We start from the raw sequence: 19,140 nt of genomic DNA on the forward strand, positions 1-19,140 counted from the left end.
GACCAAATAGAGCCGATGGATTCTGCTGAGTGCACAGGAGCATCTCTATAAAAGAAAGAAGTTTTCCCCACTTCAACAAGACCTCACAGAGACCCATTCACGGTAAGATCATTTACTACATCTGTATCTGCTATAGGTTACATTGATTCTACCATTGCATACCATGCAATAATAAACTATCCTATACTAAACTATACACTATACTATACTGCAATGTATTATGTTATAATATACTATGCAATGCTATACTATACTTATTTTATACTATACTTTAGTATACTATACACTATACTACATTGTACTATACACTATACTATACTGCACTGCATTATGCTGTAATGTACTATGCTAATATTCTATACCACACTACACTCAACTAAGCTTTACTATACACTAAAGTATAATCCTAACAGATATTTCACAGCTATTTTCTATATGTTTAGTGAACAAGACCCTGAACATCATTTCTCTGAACTGAGGCTGTGAAAAAGGTAAAACAAAAGTTTCTGTTTGTATGATAAACATGCATGTAGAGTTCAGACTCAGTAGAAACCCTGGCACTAAACATCCCTACGCTACAAATCCATTATATTAGCATTTGAGCTTTCATACATTACAAATGTGTATATTGTAAGCTAAACATCACTACCTAGAAGATCCTTGACTAGTCTCACATTTAAGTTGTGTTAAAAATGTTGTGTGACTTCAATTTTACAATATGGAAACAATCATGAATAAATTTGTGTTTCTGGTTGTGAAACACATAAAAATGCTGAATGTAAGTTTCGCTGAAATTTAAAGAGCAGAATCATGGGAGATGCTGAGATGGAGTGTTTTGGCCCGGCGGCCATTTACCTCCGCAAACCAGAGAGAGAGAGGATCGAGGCTCAGAATGCCCCGTTTGATGCCAAAACAGCCTTCTATGTATCTGATCCAGATGAGATGTTCCTGAAGGGTACTCTTGTTAGTAAAGAGGGTGGCAAAGCTACCGTCAAAACTCATAGTGGGAAGGTACGTTCAAAACTATAAACTGTGATGTTGAGATACTTTACTGTTATTAATAACTCGAGTCATGTTGAACTCACCCTGATAAATGCTGTTGTTTATTATCAGACTGTCACCGTCAAAGAAGATCAAATCTTTCCCATGAATCCACCAAAGTTTGACAAAATTGAGGACATGGCCATGATGACCCACCTCAATGAGGCCACTGTGCTGTATAATCTCAAAGAGCGTTACGCAGCATGGATGATCTATGTAAGTCTAACAACATCACTTTTAATACCTGTGATGAGGTTGATGTTGAACATACGTCTCTGTTTCAGACCTACTCTGGTTTGTTCTGCGCCACCGTCAATCCATACAAATGGCTGCCGGTGTACGATGCAGTTGTTGTGTCCGCTTACAGGGGCAAGAAAAGAGTTGAAGCCCCTCCACACATATTCTCCATCTCTGACAACGCCTACCAGAACATGCTCACCGGTCAGACACTCTTTAAAAAGTTTTTAAATAATAACTAAAAATGTTTTCAAGTGAACACAAAACTAAACCTAACCATTTTAACGTTCTAGTTTGTGTACGATTCCTCAGTGCACATTAATTCTGAATATAACATGTTGAAACGTGTAAAATCTCATCGTAATGTAATAACATGCTCTGCTACTAAATAACTTTTAACACATTTTCTCAGATCGTGATAACCAGTCTATCCTAATTACGTGAGTTTAGATCTTTTCTAATATTTATTTATTTTTCATGACAACTAAATTTTCGAATGTACTTTGTATAAACTTCATACTGTTGTATTGTGAATGTAAAATGTCTTATACAGTATTTATGTTTCCACACTTCAGCGGAGAATCCGGCGCAGGAAAGACGGTCAACACCAAACGTGTAATCCAGTACTTTGCGACAATCGCTGTGGCTGGACCGAAGAGGGCAGAACCTGTCCCGGGAAAAATTCAGGTTAGCAAACGCACAATACTGTAAAAATAATCAAAGTTTAGTGACAAAACTATTGTAAAGACATTACTCAAATACGCCACAGGGGTCGCTGGAAGATCAAATCATCGCAGCAAACCCCCTGCTGGAGGCTTATGGTAATGCCAAGACTATAAGGAACGACAACTCGTCTCGTTTTGTAAGTTAAAGTCTGATGAAATGGATTATCATTTGTGTTATACCTTTCCAAGATGGCAGACAATTAAAGGTGTCCTAAATAATGTTTCAGGGTAAATTCATCAGGATTCACTTTGGGACAACTGGGAAACTGGCGTCAGCTGATATTGAAACTTGTAAGTAGCACCGTTTTTAAACCAAAACATGATTTATTGTTAAATAAGCATGAACATTATTCATCTGAAGCCAATGTTCTCTTGTAAAGATCTGCTGGAAAAGTCAAGAGTAACATTCCAGCTGTCTGCTGAGAGGAGCTACCACATCTTCTACCAGCTCATGACTGGACACAAACCAGAACTGCTCGGTGAACACACATTTCATGCACAAATTCATGCATACTCATGCATAGATCCAATGTCTAAGACCAGTGTTAATATAGTGCACATTAATTTTTTACAGAGGCACTTCTGATCACCACCAATCCTTATGACTATCCAATGATCAGCATGGGAGAAATCACTGTCAAGAGTATCGATGATGTGGAAGAGTTCATTGCCACAGATGTACGTGGTGGAGAACAACATTGTTATTATATATTTGCATGAGTAGAATATGATAGTGCATGAGACAATTTTTTGTAAAACAACTTACTCGAGTGTTTCCAACAAACAGACTGCTATCGACATTCTGGGCTTCACTGGTGAGGAGAAAGCATCCATCTACAAGCTGACAGGTGCTGTGATGCATCATGGCAGCATGAAGTTCAAGCAGAAGCAGAGAGAGGAGCAGGCTGAACCTGATGGCACTGAGGGTGAGAGATGAACTATCTGTAGAAAGATGATACTCATATCACTGTACAAGCAATCATTCACTGACCATTATCCCCAAAACTTTGCTTGTTTATAGAGGCTGATAAAATCTCCTACCTCATGGGCCTGAACTCTGCAGACCTGCTGAAAGCTGTGTGTTACCCCAGAGTGAAGGTTGGAAATGAGTACGTGACCAAAGGTCAAACTGTACCACAGGTGATGATGAGTAACACAATCAATGTCTACTGAACAGACAAAATCTAAAATCTTCTTAGATCTCAAACTCATGACCTCTGTACACTCTTTCATAGGTGCATAACACAGTCAGCGCTTTGTGCAAGTCAGTTTATGAGAAAATGTTCTTGTGGATGGTCGTCCGTATCAATGAGATGTTAGACACAAAGCAGTCGAGACAGTTCTTCATTGGTGTGCTGGACATTGCTGGATTTGAGATATTTGATGTAAGCATCGATTACTAATACGTTTCTAAGAATCAAAATATAAATGTAAAGATATAAGAGTGAGAATTTGCTTGTGTTGAAATGTCAGTACAACAGCTTGGAGCAGCTCTGCATCAACTTCACCAACGAGAAACTGCAACAGTTTTTTAATCATCACATGTTTGTGCTGGAGCAAGAGGAGTACAAGAAAGAAGGCATTGAATGGGCGTTCATTGACTTTGGAATGGACTTAGCTGCCTGCATTGAGCTTATTGAGAAGGTAAAAATAAACACTTGACAAAACAATGTTTATATTATGTACTTGTGCTTAAGCTTGAGTATTTCTCCAACAGCCAATGGGCATCTTCTCCATCCTTGAAGAGGAGTGCATGTTCCCCAAAGCCACAGACATGAGCTTCAAAAACAAGCTGCACGATCAGCATCTTGGCAAATGTGCAGCTTTTCAGAAGCCCAAACCTGCCAAAGGCAAGGCAGAAGCTCACTTCTCTCTGGTGCACTATGCCGGCACTGTTGACTATAACATTACTGGCTGGTTGGACAAGAACAAGGATCCACTGAACGATTCTGTTGTGCAACTCTATCAGAAGTCATCAGTCAAACTGCTGGCCCTCCTGTATGCCGTTAGTGCAAGCGAAGGTAAAAAAACAGAACAAGTGATGACAATACAATAATTATAAGATAAATTATAATATTATATATTTATGAACCTGTATCCCCTATACACAAAACAGCTGAAGCTGCTGGAAAGAAATCAGGCAAGAAGAAGGGTGGTGGTTCATTCCAGACAGTGTCTGCACTGTTTAGGGTACATTTGGCTCAGCAATAGGTGAAATGTTGTATTTTAAGTTAAGATTACTGTCCAAGTCAACACATCAATTTTGATTCTACAGGAGAACTTGGGCAAGCTGATGTCAAACCTGAGGAGCACTCACCCTCACTTTGTGCGCTGCCTGATTCCCAACGAGACCAAGACTCCAGGTAAAGACTCCTGAGTCAAAGGTGCAATGATTGTTTTAGTTACTTTGGAAACTTATTGTCATCTCTGTTTTAGGTCTGATGGAGAACTTCCTGGTTATCCATCAGCTGAGGTGTAATGGTGTGCTGGAGGGTATCAGAATCTGCAGAAAAGGTTTCCCCAGCAGAATCCCCTATGGTGACTTCAAGCAGAGGTATTCTGTTTAAACGATCATAGTGTAACAATAATCTCACTACAAATACAGTCAAGACCTATCATTAATGTTTCAAAACACTTGATTTCAGATATAAAGTATTGAATGCTAGTGTCATCCCTGAGGGACATTTCATGGACAACAAGAAAGCTTCAGAGAAACTCTTGACTTCTATTGACATCGACCACACTCAGTATAAGTTTGGACACACCAAGGTATGTGATAGAAATGTATTTTAAATCTTAAATCTATTTAAATCTTTTAAAGTCATTCTAGGTAGACAGAGACAACAGGTTTACTACCAGTTAAAATAAATTCTGTGGTGGGATTTCAGGTGTTCTTTAAAGCTGGTCTGCTGGGTACCCTTGAAGAGATGAGAGATGATAAACTAGCAACGCTGGTAACCATGACTCAGGCTCTTTGTCGTGGATATGTCATGAGGAAGGTGTTTGTCAAGATGATGGAAAGGAGGTACAATGTACATCCAAAAGTGTCTATTAATAAATTTAATTGAATAAAATAGTTTCAAGGAGTGACGCTAACATATATTATTTTACACAGAGAATCCATTTTTACCATCCAATACAACATCCGCTCGTTCGTGAATGTGAAACATTGGCCCTGGATGAAGCTTTACTTCAAGATCAAACCTCTTCTGAAGACTGCAGAGACAGAGAAAGAAATGGCAGCCATGAAGGAAAACTATGAGAAAATGAAGGAGGATCTGGCCAAGGCACTAGCAAAAAAGAAGGAGCTTGAGGAGAAAATGGTGTCACTCATGCAGGAGAAAAATGATCTTCAACTGCAAGTAGCATCTGTGAGTGCTGCAGTGCTTATACTCATATTGATATTGATATTGATTTTAACAGGTTCAAGAAATTAACTTTGTCCCCATACCAATAAATAGGAATCTGATAGTCTCAATGATGCTGAGGAAAGATGTGAAACTCTTATCAAAAGCAAGATCCAGTTTGAGGCCAAACTCAAAGAGGCAACCGAGAGACTGGAGGATGAGGAGGAGATCAATGCTGAACTGACTGCAAAGAAGAGGAAACTAGAAGATGAATGCTCTGAACTGAAGAAAGATATCGATGACTTGGAGCTCACCTTGGCCAAAGTGGAAAAGGAGAAACATGCAACGGAAAATAAGGTTCAAATTTTATCACATCTTCCTAAAATCGCTGATGTGTTTATACTTGAGAAGAAAAACACGGAACAATGCTTTGAATTTAGGTGAAAAACCTGACTGAGGAGATGACCTCTCAGGATGAGACCATTGCCAAGCTGACCAAAGAGAAGAAAGCCCTCCAAGAGGCACACCAGCAAACCCTTGATGACCTTCAGGCAGAGGAAGACAAAGTCAACTCTCTGACTAAAGCAAAGACGAAACTTGAGCAGCAAGTGGATGATGTAAGATGTTTGCCGTGAAAATAAAAATTTAAATCAATAAAAAAAACTGACCTGAATGTGGGAGATTATAATATACTGGCTTTTGTAAGAACAGCTCGAGGGTTCATTGGAGCAAGAGAGGAAACTCCGTATGGACCTTGAGAGAGCCAAGAGAAAGCTTGAGGGTGATCTGAAACTGGCCCAGGAATCACTAATGGACCTGGAGAATGACAAACAACAATCAGATGAAAAGATCAAAAAGTGAGTAGAAGATAGAAAATTTGCAAATGTAAACAAAAAAACATTTTATAAAATCTTAATTTTCTTGAAACAGGAAGGACTTTGAGATAAGTCAACTGCTCAGCAAGATTGAAGATGAACAGTCCTTGGAGGTACAGCTTCAGAAGAAGATCAAAGAACTTCAGGTAATGTCTTTCATATGTTAAACTTTATTAAATAACTGGGGAATTCACACTACCAGTATGAAAAGCTAAGTAGATATTTTAAAATCAGGCCCGTATTGAGGAGCTGGAAGAGGAAATTGAGGCAGAACGAGCTGCTCGTGCTAAAGTAGAGAAGCTGAGAGCTGATCTCTCCAGGGAACTTGAAGAGATCAGCGAGAGGCTTGAGGAAGCTGGTGGTGCCACTTCTGCCCAGATTGAGATGAACAAGAAGCGTGAAGCAGAATTCATGAAGTTGCGTCGTGATCTGGAAGAGTCCACCTTGCAGCATGAGGCTACAGCAGCCGCTCTCCGAAAGAAGCAGGCAGACAGCGTGGCCGAGCTCGGAGAACAGATCGACAACCTCCAGCGTGTCAAGCAAAAGCTGGAGAAGGAAAAGAGCGAGTACAAGATGGAGATTGATGACGTATCAAGCAACATGGAGGCCGTGGCCAAATCAAAGGTAATCAAAACTAAAGGGATCATTAAATGAAAATGTACATAGGAACAAAACTTGAAAAACACTTTTTGTATTTTCTTAGGCTAACTTAGAAAAGATGTGCCATAGCCTTGAAGACCAACTGAGTGAAATCAAGTCCAAGAATGATGAAAATGTTCGCCAGCTCAATGACGCGAGTGCCCAAAGAGCAAGACTTGCCACTGAGAATGGTAAGTGTACAACAAAAAAATGTTCTAAATAAAACTGTTCAATAGAATTATTAACACAAACCGGATGAACAGGTGAACTGGCTCGCCAGCTGGAGGAGAAAGAAGCTCTTGTTTCTCAGCTGACCAGAGGAAAACAGGCTTTCATTCAACAGATTGAAGAACTCAAGAGACATGTTGAGGAGGAACTTAAGGTAAATCACAACATAGTGAAATGAGTTTTGCATTTCAAGAAAGACCCAGAATGTTATTGAAAACTAAACATATTCGATTTTAGGCCAAGAACGCCCTGGCCCATGCTGTCCAGTCTGCACGTCATGATTGTGATCTGCTCAGAGAGCAGTATGAAGAGGAGCAAGAGGCAAAAGGTGAACTTCAGCGTGGCATGTCTAAGGCCAACAGTGAGGTGGCTCAGTGGAGGGCCAAATATGAGACTGATGCTATCCAGCGCACTGAGGAGCTTGAGGATGCAAAGTATAAAAACACACAACATTGAAGTATATTATTGAGCAATTCACATCTTATAGACCAAGGCATAATTCCATAAAATTTTCCACAGGAAAAAGCTGGCACAGCGTCTCCAGGATGCTGAAGAATCTGTTGAAGCTGTGAACTCCAAGTGTGCTTCTCTGGAAAAGACCAAGCAGAGATTGTTGGGTGAAGTCGAGGACCTCATGATTGATGTGGAGAGAGCAAACTCTTTGGCTGCCAACTTGGACAAGAAGCAAAGAAACTTTGATAAAGTATGGAAAACATGACATCTAAAACCTTAACTTCATGAAAATAATGAACTTTAATGATTACGTTTCTATTTTTGTCAGGTCCTGGCAGATTGGAAGCAAAAGTATGAGGAAGGTCAGGCTGAGCTAGAAGGTGCTCATAAAGAAGCTCGTTCCCTCGGCACTGAGCTCTTCAAGATGAAGAACTCTTATGAAGAAGCTCTTGATCACCTGGAGACTCTGAAGAGAGAAAACAAGAATTTGCAACGTAAATGGCACTTTTATTAACACACCCTCAATAAAGAAGCATTGAAATATAATGTTTATAACTGTACTTTTTACCTTTAGAGGAGATTTCTGAACTCACTGAGCAGCTTGGAGAGACTGGAAAGAGCATTCATGAATTAGAGAAGGCCAAGAAGACAGTGGAGATTGAGAAATCAGAGATCCAGACCGCACTGGAGGAAGCTGAGGTAAATCAACATTAAAACCATGCAAGAATCTATTACTCACCCGTCTCACTCATCTATTATGTTAATAAAATCTCACTACTGTTAATCAGGGCACTCTGGAACATGAAGAAACCAAGATTGTTCGTATCCAGCTGGAGCTGACACAAGTCAAGAGCGAGATTGACAGAAAGATTGCTGAGAAAGATGAAGAGATTGAGCAGATCAAGAGGAACAGCCAACGAGTGATTGATTCCATGCAAACCACTTTGGACTCTGAGGTCAGGAGCAGAAACGATGCCCTAAGAGTCAAGAAGAAGATGGAGGGAGATCTCAATGAGATGGAGATTCAGCTGAGCCATGCAAACCGCCAGGCTGCTGAGGCCCAGAAACAGCTGAGGAATGTCCAAAGCCAACTCAAGGTAATCTTCCTTCCGTAAAATGTTTAGTTGTCTGAATTAGAATCAAAGCATGAATATTTACACCCTAAACCTGCCACAGGATGCTCAACTGCACCTTGATGAAGCCATCAGAGGACAGGAAGAGATGAAGGAGCAGGCTGCCATGGTAGAGCGCAGGAATAACCTGATGCAAGCTGAGATTGAGGAGCTAAGAGTTGCACTGGAGCAAGCTGAGAGAGGCCGCAAAGTGGCTGAGCAGGAGCTTGTGGATGCCAGTGAGCGTGTGACACTCCTGCACTCTCAGGTACAATGATTGTACAGTAAAACTAAACTTGAGAACAACTGTTTGAAGGTAACAGTGAGGTTTCTGACTGAAGCTATTGATGTCTCACAGAATACAAGTCTTATTAACACCAAGAAGAAGCTTGAGACTGATCTGGTCCAGGTTCAAGGTGAGGTGGATGATTCAGTCCAGGAGGCCAGAAATGCAGAGGAGAAAGCCAAGAAGGCCATTACTGATGTGAGCATTTGCTACAGTCTATTTTTAATGTAGAAATTCTTCTAAAGAGCACGTGCAAACATATCATTCCAAAATGAAGCTTTCATGAGTCTTTGACCAAAAGCTTAGTTAATGACATTTGACTCTCAATTCCAGGCTGCCATGATGGCTGAGGAGCTGAAGAAGGAGCAGGACACCAGTTCTCACCTGGAGAGGATGAAGAAGAACATGGAGATTACGGTCAAAGACCTGCAGCACCGTCTGGATGAGGCCGAAAGTCTGGCCATGAAAGGAGGAAAGAAACAACTCCAGAAACTGGAGGCCAGGGTAGGTTTTAATGTTTATGTGCTCACAAGTCCTGACCATGGCAGGGATCATATTGGTTAAAACAACTATTCACAGCCATGCTATAACAGTGAGAAGTGGATATTACTAACAAATATGGTTACCAGCACAAATAAAATGAACCAAAGAGAGTTAAACACTGAATACAGACACTTGAAGTGACAAAAAAACTTAGAAGTTTTAGTGATGTTACGCAAATATATCAGCACTCATGTCACTTTTGTAGTCAAATAAAGGAACAAAACTCACTGTATCATACTTCTTTACTGAAGGTGCGTGAGCTGGAGTCTGAAGTCGAGTCTGAACAGAGACGTAGTGCTGAAGCTCTTAAAGGAGTGCGCAAATACGAGAGGAGAATGAAGGAACTCACCTACCAGGTACTTACCATCTGTACAGCATTAACAACAGATGAGTTAATCTACATGCTGGATAGTGATTTAACCTCTTTCACCTCTACAGACTGAAGAAGATAAGAAGAATGTGATGAGACTGCAGGATTTGGTGGACAAGCTGCAGATGAAAGTCAAGTCCTACAAGCGTCAAGCTGAGGATGCTGTAAGTGGTGGTTTTGTGTTTGAACATTGTGACATCATCTTAAAAGTTCATAAATCAAATGAGAAGATCCAAATTAACAAAAAAAATCTCAATTTACAGGAGGAGCAGGCCAACACTCACCTGTCTAGATACAGGAAGGTGCAGCACGAGATGGAGGAGTCACAGGAACGCGCTGATATTGCAGAGTCCCAGGTCAACAAGCTGAGAGTCAAGAGCCGTGAGATTGGGAAGGTGAGCGCCGCCGCCACCTGCTGGTACTGTAACCAAACTGCTACCTGAAATAAATGCATACATGCATGCTTACAGTGGGATTACATGTTGAAAATTCTAAATTTAAAGTTTTTTATTAATTTAGTAAAATGCACAATAGGATACATTTACAAATGGTGTAAGATCCCTGTATATATAATAATTTAGTAAAATGTTTTTCTTTTTAGGGAAAAGACTTAGCAGAGTAAAACCCGAAGCCTGAATCACAACAGAAAGTAATCATAAAATATGAACTACTTGTAACTAATAAAAAGTTGTTGTGTTCTTACAATTGTGTTCTTGCAGTTCTTTAAACAATTGTAAAGTGAAACAAAAAACAACCCAAAACACCTGGTTGACGTGAAAAATATGAATGTCTTTATCTCACCAATTCTCTTATAAACACAGAAGTGAAAGACACAATGATACAAAGTTGCAGAAAGAGAAAAAAATCCCTTTCACATCGATAACAAACATCTGCACTACCTGAACTACCAAATACAATCTATAAAAAAAACATTCCTATTCATATAAATAAATTCATGGCAACACAGAGATTTTTACATAAACACAATAATATAAATACACGTCTTTGCATTAAATAATACTGAAAACTCAAATACAAACATTAAGAGATTATTTAAAGATGAGCTTTAAGCAGTCATTAAAAATAAGCTTGTCATGTTCTCTTTATACAAAGTCATTTCAAACAAAGGTATTACAAAACACATCAAGCCAAAGCCTTTCGGTCCAAACTCAACCCGATCTAAATGGGCTAAATGACCTGAAAGAACAGTCATTTCAGAAGAGTGACAATGCAAAATACAGACAACGTTATTTTCCACATTAAAAATCGTTATCAGAAACAGACTTTTAAAATACTTACAATCAATAAAAAGCAACAAAACATTTAAAAACCAAAACATTTCTAAAGTCTTCACCCAGGGCCCATTTCAATAAGGAGGTTCAAGCAACTCCATTAAACTTGAACTTTGAAGTTGGTTTTCCCTGAGATGTGAAACTCTTGAGTTTTCAGGTTCAGGTCAGATTTCGTTTAGGCAACTCTGAGTAAACTGACTCTGAGTCAAGCATGTGCACAAACCACTATGAAAAGCCATCATTAATTAAGCTCCAATATTAAGATAACCATGGCAACATCACGTGAAAAAGAGGCATGGATACTTTTCACTAGTAAAACTGGAAGTGCTGCTGCTAGTGTACAGTAATATAATTATTTAAAATATAATATACAAATTTAATTGTCTACACGACGACTGCAAATGGCGTTTCGGAAATTCCTTAACCTGGCAGGGGTTTCAAAAAAATGTTTGGTTTCAGTGACGTGATACTGCATTTCTGTGTGAATGAACAGCCGAATCGCGTAAAAAAAGTCACGGATATAAAATACCCGTGTCCGTGTGAACAAGGCCTTGAACTGGGACTGGTTATCGAAATCGTCAAACTCGTTAAAGGGCATCTGTGATCCATTAAACTTGTCTTGTGTTAGAAATTTTAAACTTCCTAAACACAAATTTATTTTTAAAAGAAATCATTAAGATTTTAGTGAACCAACTAACCAACAGGTTTTACATGACCTGTTTAATAGAGGTATGTTTTATGTTTGTGAAATGGTGGATGTTAATCTGGCGTGGTGTTATTACAAAAAAATTCTAGCCCTGATAGACAAACATGCACCTATAAGAAGAGTTCAAAATTAAGCAAGCTTGCAGAAGTTAAACTAGCCATGATCACAATGATGCTCGATGCCAAGCACACACCTGAGCATTTTTAACATCATGCGAGAAGAGGTTGGCAGCCAATGCAATGAAATGTTATCTGCAGTGGATCTGATGGGGTCTAATACAGAAAAGGCAAATACGGTTTGTCTACTGAAAGCAAAGACCTCTCCAGGTAAGCCTGCAAGCTTAGCATAGCAACACTGCTAACGCTGCTTTACACAGGGAAGGAGACCCGAATCTGTTTTTTAAAGGAATAGTCTACCCTTTTGCCATATTAAACTATGTTATTACCTCAACCGGTTTGTGACGTCACGCTGAACAGATCGTGCATCGTAGCTCCGTCGAGTTCATCGTTCTGTATTTTCAGATATTAAATTTTTTGGCTTTTTGGCGCCCAAGATGGCTGCCTCATGTGTTTGGGTAGCAAGATGTGCTCCCTGCAATCTGATAAGAATCTTTTTTTAGGATAACCATCCGTTTGAGCTTCTGAAACTTAGTTTTCCTACGTACTTAACTGGAACAGTTTGGAACATCCTTTTAAAAAATGGAAGAAAAGAAACCCATATTTAAGTATTCCATGGATTTCCTGAAAGGCCTTAAGCAATCAGCTCCCCCACCAAGCCCTCAACTAAGAAAGCTCTTATATAACGAAGGACTTGCACAGACACCAGTCAGGAAAAGAGGATGCAGAGGGGGTAAGAAGACTTTGCACAAAATTAAGACCATTGTTGGTAGAAGATTTGATAACAAAACATCACGCTTGATTGGATTGAGAAAAAGAGATGCACTCAAATCCAGTTTGATAAAAGTCAGAGTAGAGCATAAAAAGTCAACTAATCATGCTATGCTTCCAACTCTTTTAATGACGAACCCTAGATCTCTTGTAAATAAGATTGATGAGTTTCAAGCTATTTTGATGGAAAATGACGTTCACATAGCTGCAATTTCTGAGACCTGGTTCACCCCCCACATGCCTGAGGATTTATTGGGTATTGATGGATACACTTTATATTCTAAATGTAGAACCGCACGTCGAGGTGGAGGAGTTGCATTGTACATCAAAGAAAGTGTCCCATCTTACCCTTTAACCTGTATTAGTGTTCCCGATCACCTTGAATGTCTGTGGGTAAAGGTGAGACCATCGAGGCTCCCACGACACATATCCGCTATTGCTGTGTGTGTAGTGTATTCACCACCTCAATCATCATATCAAGAAGAACTCATTGATCATTTAATAACATCATCTGCTTTGTACAAAGTACCCTGATATTGGTCTCATTATACTTGGAGATTTTAATCATCTCAGATTCCAGGACATCTGTTTGGATAATACATTTTGCCAGGTTGTCCAGAATAACACTAGAGGTGATGCAATACTTGATATGATTATCACTAATATGAAATCAGTGTACAAGAAACCGGAAATCCTCCCCCCTGTCAGCTCATCAGATCATAATTGTGTCTTGTGGAGTCCTAAGGTACATGTAAGACCACCTCAGTGCATTAAGCAGGTAATACGACCTATGCATGGTTCTAGCTTGAATGAGTTTGGTAGATGGATTACTACTCAATCATGGCAGCAGGTAAATGAAGCTACAGGTACCAATGAAAAGGCTAATGCTTTTTATAGTACCATCATGCCTGAAATTGACCGTCATTTTCCTACGAAGACAGTAAAAATGTATCCCTCGGATAAACCATGGATTACTCCAAAAATTAAGCATTTAATCTGCCTGAGACAAAAAGCTTTCAAGACTGGGAAATCAAGCGCTTTATCAAAATTCTACAGGAACAAAGTCCAAAAGGAAATAAATGCTGCAAAAAAATACTACTATAAATCAAGGGTAGAAGGTACAATCAAAGGGAGTCCGAGGGCTTGGCACAGGGAAATCAAATCAATGTGCGGATCTGTGAAAAAGGTGGATCGAATTCAAGTCCCGGGAATTAACCCCCAAGATTTTGTAACAACTGCTAATGTGATTAACACAAAGTTGGTCAAGGTGTCTCAATCTCTCCCGCCTCTTAAGTATGCAGACCTACCTTCTTATCTTCCATCTCCACCCTTGCCTACCATTCCAGAATGGGAAGTGTACAGAAAATTATCTTCCCTTAATTGTCACAAATCCCCTGGCCCTGACATGATTCCCCCAAGAATATTAAAGGAGTTTGCATGCGAAATCAGCAACCCTATTTGTGACATTATTAACAGCTCCCTTGTAGAAGGTGTGGTTCCCACACAATGGAAAGAGGCCATTGTTGTTCCCATACCAAAATCTTCTCCTCCGAATATTGAGGAACTAAGACCAATCTCATTAACATCTCAACTGTCAAAAATTTGTGAAAAATTTATTGAGCAATGGATCGTGAATGACATCACACCAAACTTAGATCCTATGCAGTTTGGTAGTCGACATAACCATTCCACAACACATAATTTAGTTAGCCTGATGGACTTTGTGTATAAAGCTTGTGATGAACCAGATTCAGTGTGCACATTAGTTACAACAGATTTTGCCAAAGCTTTTGATGCTGTCGACCATACAGTAGCAATAAAGTGCCTCCTGGATCTTGGAGCGAGACCTAGTCTAATTCCATGGATCAGTAATTTTATGTCTAATCGCCGTCAAAGAGTGCGTTACCATGGATATTTATCTGATTTGGAGTATCCTTCATGTGGAGTTGCCCAGGGAACCATATTGGGACCCATAATCTTCTTAGCACTGATTAACAATGCTCTTCAAGATCAAATTAACCACTGGAAATATGTGGATGACATGACTATGGCCCAAAGGTGGACAGTTCATCAGCCTTGTACTCTCCAGCATACATTAAATGACCTTGGCATCTGGGTTGAGGACCATAAGATGAAACTCAACTCAAAAAAATGTAATGTCTTACATGTCTCCCGTATGAAACATTTGCCAACTTGGCCACCACTTTCTATAGATCAGAATATTCTAAACATCTGTGACTCTGTTAAGATCTTAGGAGTAACCATTCAGAATGACTTAAAATGGGACGGTCAAGTGGACCACATGTTGTCCTCAGCTAATAGAAAGCTTTTTGCTTTTCGCCGGCTAAAGAAATTTGGAGTTCATGATGAAGAACTGGTTACCATCTATACTGGGTACGTACGTCCAGTGTTAGAGTATGCAGTCCCAGTTTGGCATAATTCCTTGACCACTTATCAAATTAAAAGGTTGGAAAGAGTGCAGAAACGAGTTTGTAAAATCATACTGGGACGAAGGTACGAAGGATATTCTGATGCCCTCTCCTTTCTTGGACTGTGTACACTAGCAGAGAGACGAGACCAATTGTGCCTTGATTTTGCTAGGAAGCTATATAAGTCTAGCTTTAGAGATTGGCTACCACCACTCAGGGAGCAGCTGACTGGACGCCAGATGAGGAACTCTTCTAAACTGACAACCCCCAGATGCCGAACGGAACAATTAAGGAGATCACCTATTCCATATATGTGTAGACTTTTAAATGATTATGGATTTTAAATCGACTTTGTATACCTTTATTAAGTATTTTATTCTTCTTTTTCTTTTAATCTTGTATTTTAACTTGAGTAAATATGCTTTGACATTCATTGTAACAGCAAAATAATTCAGTGTCCCCTTATGACAAATGTCTTTGGGTACCTGTAACGATGCTGATAAAGTCAATAAACAATAACAACTGACTAATCTAAAAGCTTTTTTTTACCATCTTATTCCTATTTATATAATATAACTTATTAGTTTTACATAGGAATACTTTACCGTGACGATTATTGAGCAGTACTACCACGTGAAACTATTTATCACTAATAAACAGTTAGCATATAGCCCGCTAGCATCCTCACGGTGGAGGCTGAAGCTAGCATTTTCCGATCTAATGGCGGATTCATCTGATATATGCTTTTCTGACCTATCCTCACCTGAGCGGGAAGCTGTGGAGGAGTTGTTTCCCGGTTTTAGCAGATCCAAGGCGAGGTACAGCGCCCACTTCACCCTGCCTTCCAACGTCCACAAGCGAGCAACAAACATGCATTCCACGCGATGCAGCTTCACGGACCGTGAACGACATGAAAGCGATCGGGAAGCTGTGGAGGAACCGCTGCCCGGCCTTCGCAGATTCAGCAAGCCAAACATCACCCTGACCCCAGACGTTCGCAGGCGACCGAGGCGTGTCACAACCAAACACCCCACGCGATGCAGCTCCGGGGACCGCGTTCGGGTAAACGAAGACGCCATCGCCCAGCATGAAAGCGGTAAGACTCCGCTTGTTATTGTAACATGTACTACTTGCCACATGTATAGTTTAGCTTCTGCTGTTAGCATAGAGGGGTTTACATGCACTAAGTGTATTGAAGTATTAAGGTTAACTGAGAAGGTTGCTGAACTAGAATCGCGCATCTGAACGCTAGTTGAGGATAGCAAAACCGCTAATGTTACTGTCGCAAATAATCTATCGAGCGAAAAGACTAATGGCTTGGTTCCGACATCAGATGCTAATATAAATATTACAAATACTGTATCGAGCGCGCATAGTGTTTATCAAAATACACATGGCTCGGTTCCGTCATCAGAGTCAAGTCGGCGGTCAAACTGGGTGACTGTTAGGCGGCATAGTCATCTAAGGCGTCCTTCTAAGACCCATAACGTAACGACAATTTCTAACAGATTCGATCCCCTAAGGAGTATACCAGCTGAAACACCTTTTAAAAGTGCCCTGGTCATTGGAGATTCTATACTCAGGAACACTAACATTGAGGCACCAAACACCATAGTCGACTGTATACCGGGAGCCAGAACGTCTGACATTAGATCCAAACTTAAAGTGCTGGCTAATGCTAAGCGGAAGTTTTCTAAGATTGTTATTCACGCCGGCACGAATGACACTAGGCTCCGCCAGTCGGAAATCACCAAAGATAATATTAAGGAGATGTGTGAAATTGCAAAAACAATGTCAGACAATGTAATATGCTCTGGTCCCCTCCCCGCCTACCGGGGAGATGAAACACATAGTAGATTAGTGTCTCTCAATGGATGGATGTCAAAGTGGTGCCCTCAGCATAACGTAGGGTTTATAGACAATTGGAAGCATTTCTGGGGAAGACCATTTCTCCTAACCCGAGATGGCCTTCATCCGTCATCGGAAGGAAGTGCTATACTCACTAAAAATCTGATCAATAGTCTTAATTCTGATATAGTATGACTATCCAGGGCCCAGGTCAGGAAACAGACGGATCGGCTTAACCGTCCATCTGTTAGCTGCCGTGATATGTCAAGACCACTTATAGCACTTCGAGTCAATCTTACCGAAATATCAGCACATTTCAACTGTATCTGTTCCCCGAACAAATAAATACAGGGCACCGCTTGTTACATCTGGTACAAATCTGATTCAAATAAAATTAGAAAACAATACATTAACAGATGAATCTCGAATCTTAAAATTCGGCCTTCTTAACATTAGATCGCTTACCAATAAAGAACCTATTGTCAATGAAATAATTACAGACCAAACTTAGATGTACTCTGTTTAACAGAAACCTGGCTTAAAGCAGACGACTACATTAGTTTAAATGAATCCACCCCACAAGACTATTATTATAAACACGAACCTCGATTAAAGGGGAGAGGGGGGTGGTGTAGCTACAATATACAACACAATGTTTAAAGTAAACCAAAAATCTGAGCTAAAATTTAAATCATTTGAAGTAATGTTGTTAAATATGGAAATAACTGATCGTAACCACAAACAGCTTTCTTTTGCTTTAGCGACAATCTATAGACCACCGGGCCACCATGCAGATTTCCTTAATGAAATAGCAGATTTCCTATCTGAGCTTGTAGTCACTGTAGATAAAGCTCTTATTGTTGGTGATTTTAATGTCCATGTGGACAACCCAAAAGATGCATTAGGACGTGCGTTTATAGATGTTCTAAATTCTCTCAATATTAGACAAAACGTGACAGGGCCAACGCATACTCGTAATCACACATTAGACTTAATTCTGTCACTCGGACTCAATATTAATGACGTCGAAAAATCACCTCAGAGTGATGCAGTTTCTGACCATTACCTTGTGTCATACACTGTACTTCTAGATAGGATCACTCAATCTACAACATGCTACCGACTAGCCAGAACAATAATTTCCACCACTAAAGATAGCTTTATTAGCACTCTTCCAGACCTGTCCCAAATGAAACATGTAGCAGATAACTGTGACGATCTAGATATTGAAATAGAAAACCTAAACAATGTCTGTTCTAACACATTGGATGCCGTTGCTCCCATTCGAAAAAAGAGATTCAAAGAAAAACCGCCAGCTCCATGGTATGACCATCACACAGCAGCCCTTAAAAAGGCAGCTAGAAAAATGGAAAGAAATTATAGAAGCACAAAGTTAGAAGTATGGCGCGCAGCATGGAAACAGAGTGTTAAACACTACAGACAGGCTATTAAAACCGCCAGATCTACATATCTTAGCAAGCTTATAAATGAGAATCATAATAACCCTCGTTTCCTCTTTAGCACAGTTGCGAAACTGACTAGAAAAAAAGAACAAACAGAAACCAATAGTAAACTTCAACACAATAGTAACGACTTCATGAACTTCTTTTCTAACAAAATTTCGGCTATTAGGGAAAACATCGTAGCTACCCAGGCAGCCACCACTCTACCCATTAGTTCACTTAACACTAGACTACCATACGAACATCTTGATTCATTTAAACCTACTACAATAGATGAGCTCTCTAAACTAGTCACATCATCCAAATCATCGTCCTGTATATTAGACCCCGTTCCCACAAAACTACTTAAAGAAGTATTCCCTGTAGTGTCAACCCCGGTTCTAAATATCTTTAACTCATCGCTAGAAATAGGATACGTTCCAACAGCTTTCAAACTAGCAGTTATTAAACCGCTGATTAAAAAACCACAGCTTGACCAAGGAGAACTTAATAACTTTAGACCAATCTCAAATCTCCCTTTTCTTTCGAAAATATTAGAAAAGGTAGTGGCAAGCCAGTTACGCACATTCTTGACAAATAATAGTACATATGAAAAGTTCCAATCAGGATTCAGGCCCCACCATAGCACAGAGACAGCGTTGCTTAGAGTTACAAATGAC

The 19,140-nt window shown here is 39.9% G+C and overlaps 1 protein-coding gene and 1 long non-coding RNA gene across 4 annotated transcripts in view; one reads left to right on the forward strand and one right to left on the reverse strand.

Annotated features, from left to right (window-relative positions):
* On the forward strand, positions 1 to 10,561 carry LOC135721068 (myosin heavy chain, fast skeletal muscle-like). 3 transcript variants are annotated; one of them, XM_065243193.2, is made up of 41 exons: positions 1 to 102; positions 444 to 491; positions 802 to 1,011; positions 1,114 to 1,257; positions 1,326 to 1,482; positions 1,691 to 1,718; positions 1,854 to 1,965; positions 2,048 to 2,140; positions 2,231 to 2,294; positions 2,384 to 2,482; positions 2,578 to 2,681; positions 2,791 to 2,929; positions 3,025 to 3,143; positions 3,239 to 3,388; positions 3,477 to 3,647; positions 3,721 to 4,024; positions 4,120 to 4,193; positions 4,279 to 4,366; positions 4,440 to 4,557; positions 4,649 to 4,772; positions 4,892 to 5,028; positions 5,119 to 5,374; positions 5,465 to 5,707; positions 5,791 to 5,967; positions 6,062 to 6,207; positions 6,281 to 6,371; positions 6,460 to 6,849; positions 6,929 to 7,055; positions 7,128 to 7,246; positions 7,330 to 7,526; positions 7,612 to 7,795; positions 7,874 to 8,039; positions 8,120 to 8,244; positions 8,334 to 8,642; positions 8,722 to 8,925; positions 9,016 to 9,141; positions 9,277 to 9,447; positions 9,738 to 9,842; positions 9,925 to 10,020; positions 10,120 to 10,274; positions 10,458 to 10,561. In XM_065243193.2, exons 3-41 carry the CDS (start codon positions 811 to 813, stop codon positions 10,468 to 10,470), a joined length of 5,826 nt encoding a protein of 1,941 aa, XP_065099265.1. In that variant the 5' UTR covers positions 1 to 102; positions 444 to 491; positions 802 to 810; the 3' UTR covers positions 10,471 to 10,561. The 3 variants fall into 3 exon arrangements, with proteins under 3 accessions (XP_065099265.1, XP_065099267.1, XP_065099266.1); XM_065243195.2 differs by having other exon boundaries at positions 10,120 to 10,251; XM_065243194.2 differs by lacking the exon at positions 1 to 102 and having other exon boundaries at positions 463 to 491; positions 807 to 1,011.
* Positions 10,159 to 19,140, reverse strand: part of LOC135721090 (uncharacterized) — a 25,152-nt gene continuing 16,170 nt past the window's right edge. Inside the window, exon 3 of the long non-coding RNA XR_012335912.1 lies at positions 10,159 to 10,295. This is a non-coding gene — a long non-coding RNA (uncharacterized lncRNA). The remainder of the gene's footprint in view (positions 10,296 to 19,140) is intronic.

Source organism: Paramisgurnus dabryanus, chromosome 24 (genome assembly GCF_030506205.2).
Source record: "Paramisgurnus dabryanus chromosome 24, PD_genome_1.1, whole genome shotgun sequence".
NCBI lineage: Eukaryota > Metazoa > Chordata > Actinopteri > Cypriniformes > Cobitidae > Paramisgurnus > Paramisgurnus dabryanus.

What these genes read in the sequence shown, in the direction of transcription:
- LOC135721068 (XM_065243193.2), top strand. Translation starts at nt 811, where the DNA reads ATGGGAGATGCTGAGATGGAGTGTTTTGGCCCGGCGGCCATTTACCTC. An exon ending in CTGTCCCGGGAAAAATTCAG is followed by an intron (nt 1,966 to 2,047) that starts GTTAGCAAACGC and finishes AATACGCCACAG; the next exon opens with GGGTCGCTGGAAGATCAAAT. An exon ending in ATGTCCAAAGCCAACTCAAG is followed by an intron (nt 8,643 to 8,721) that starts GTAATCTTCCTT and finishes AACCTGCCACAG; the next exon opens with GATGCTCAACTGCACCTTGA.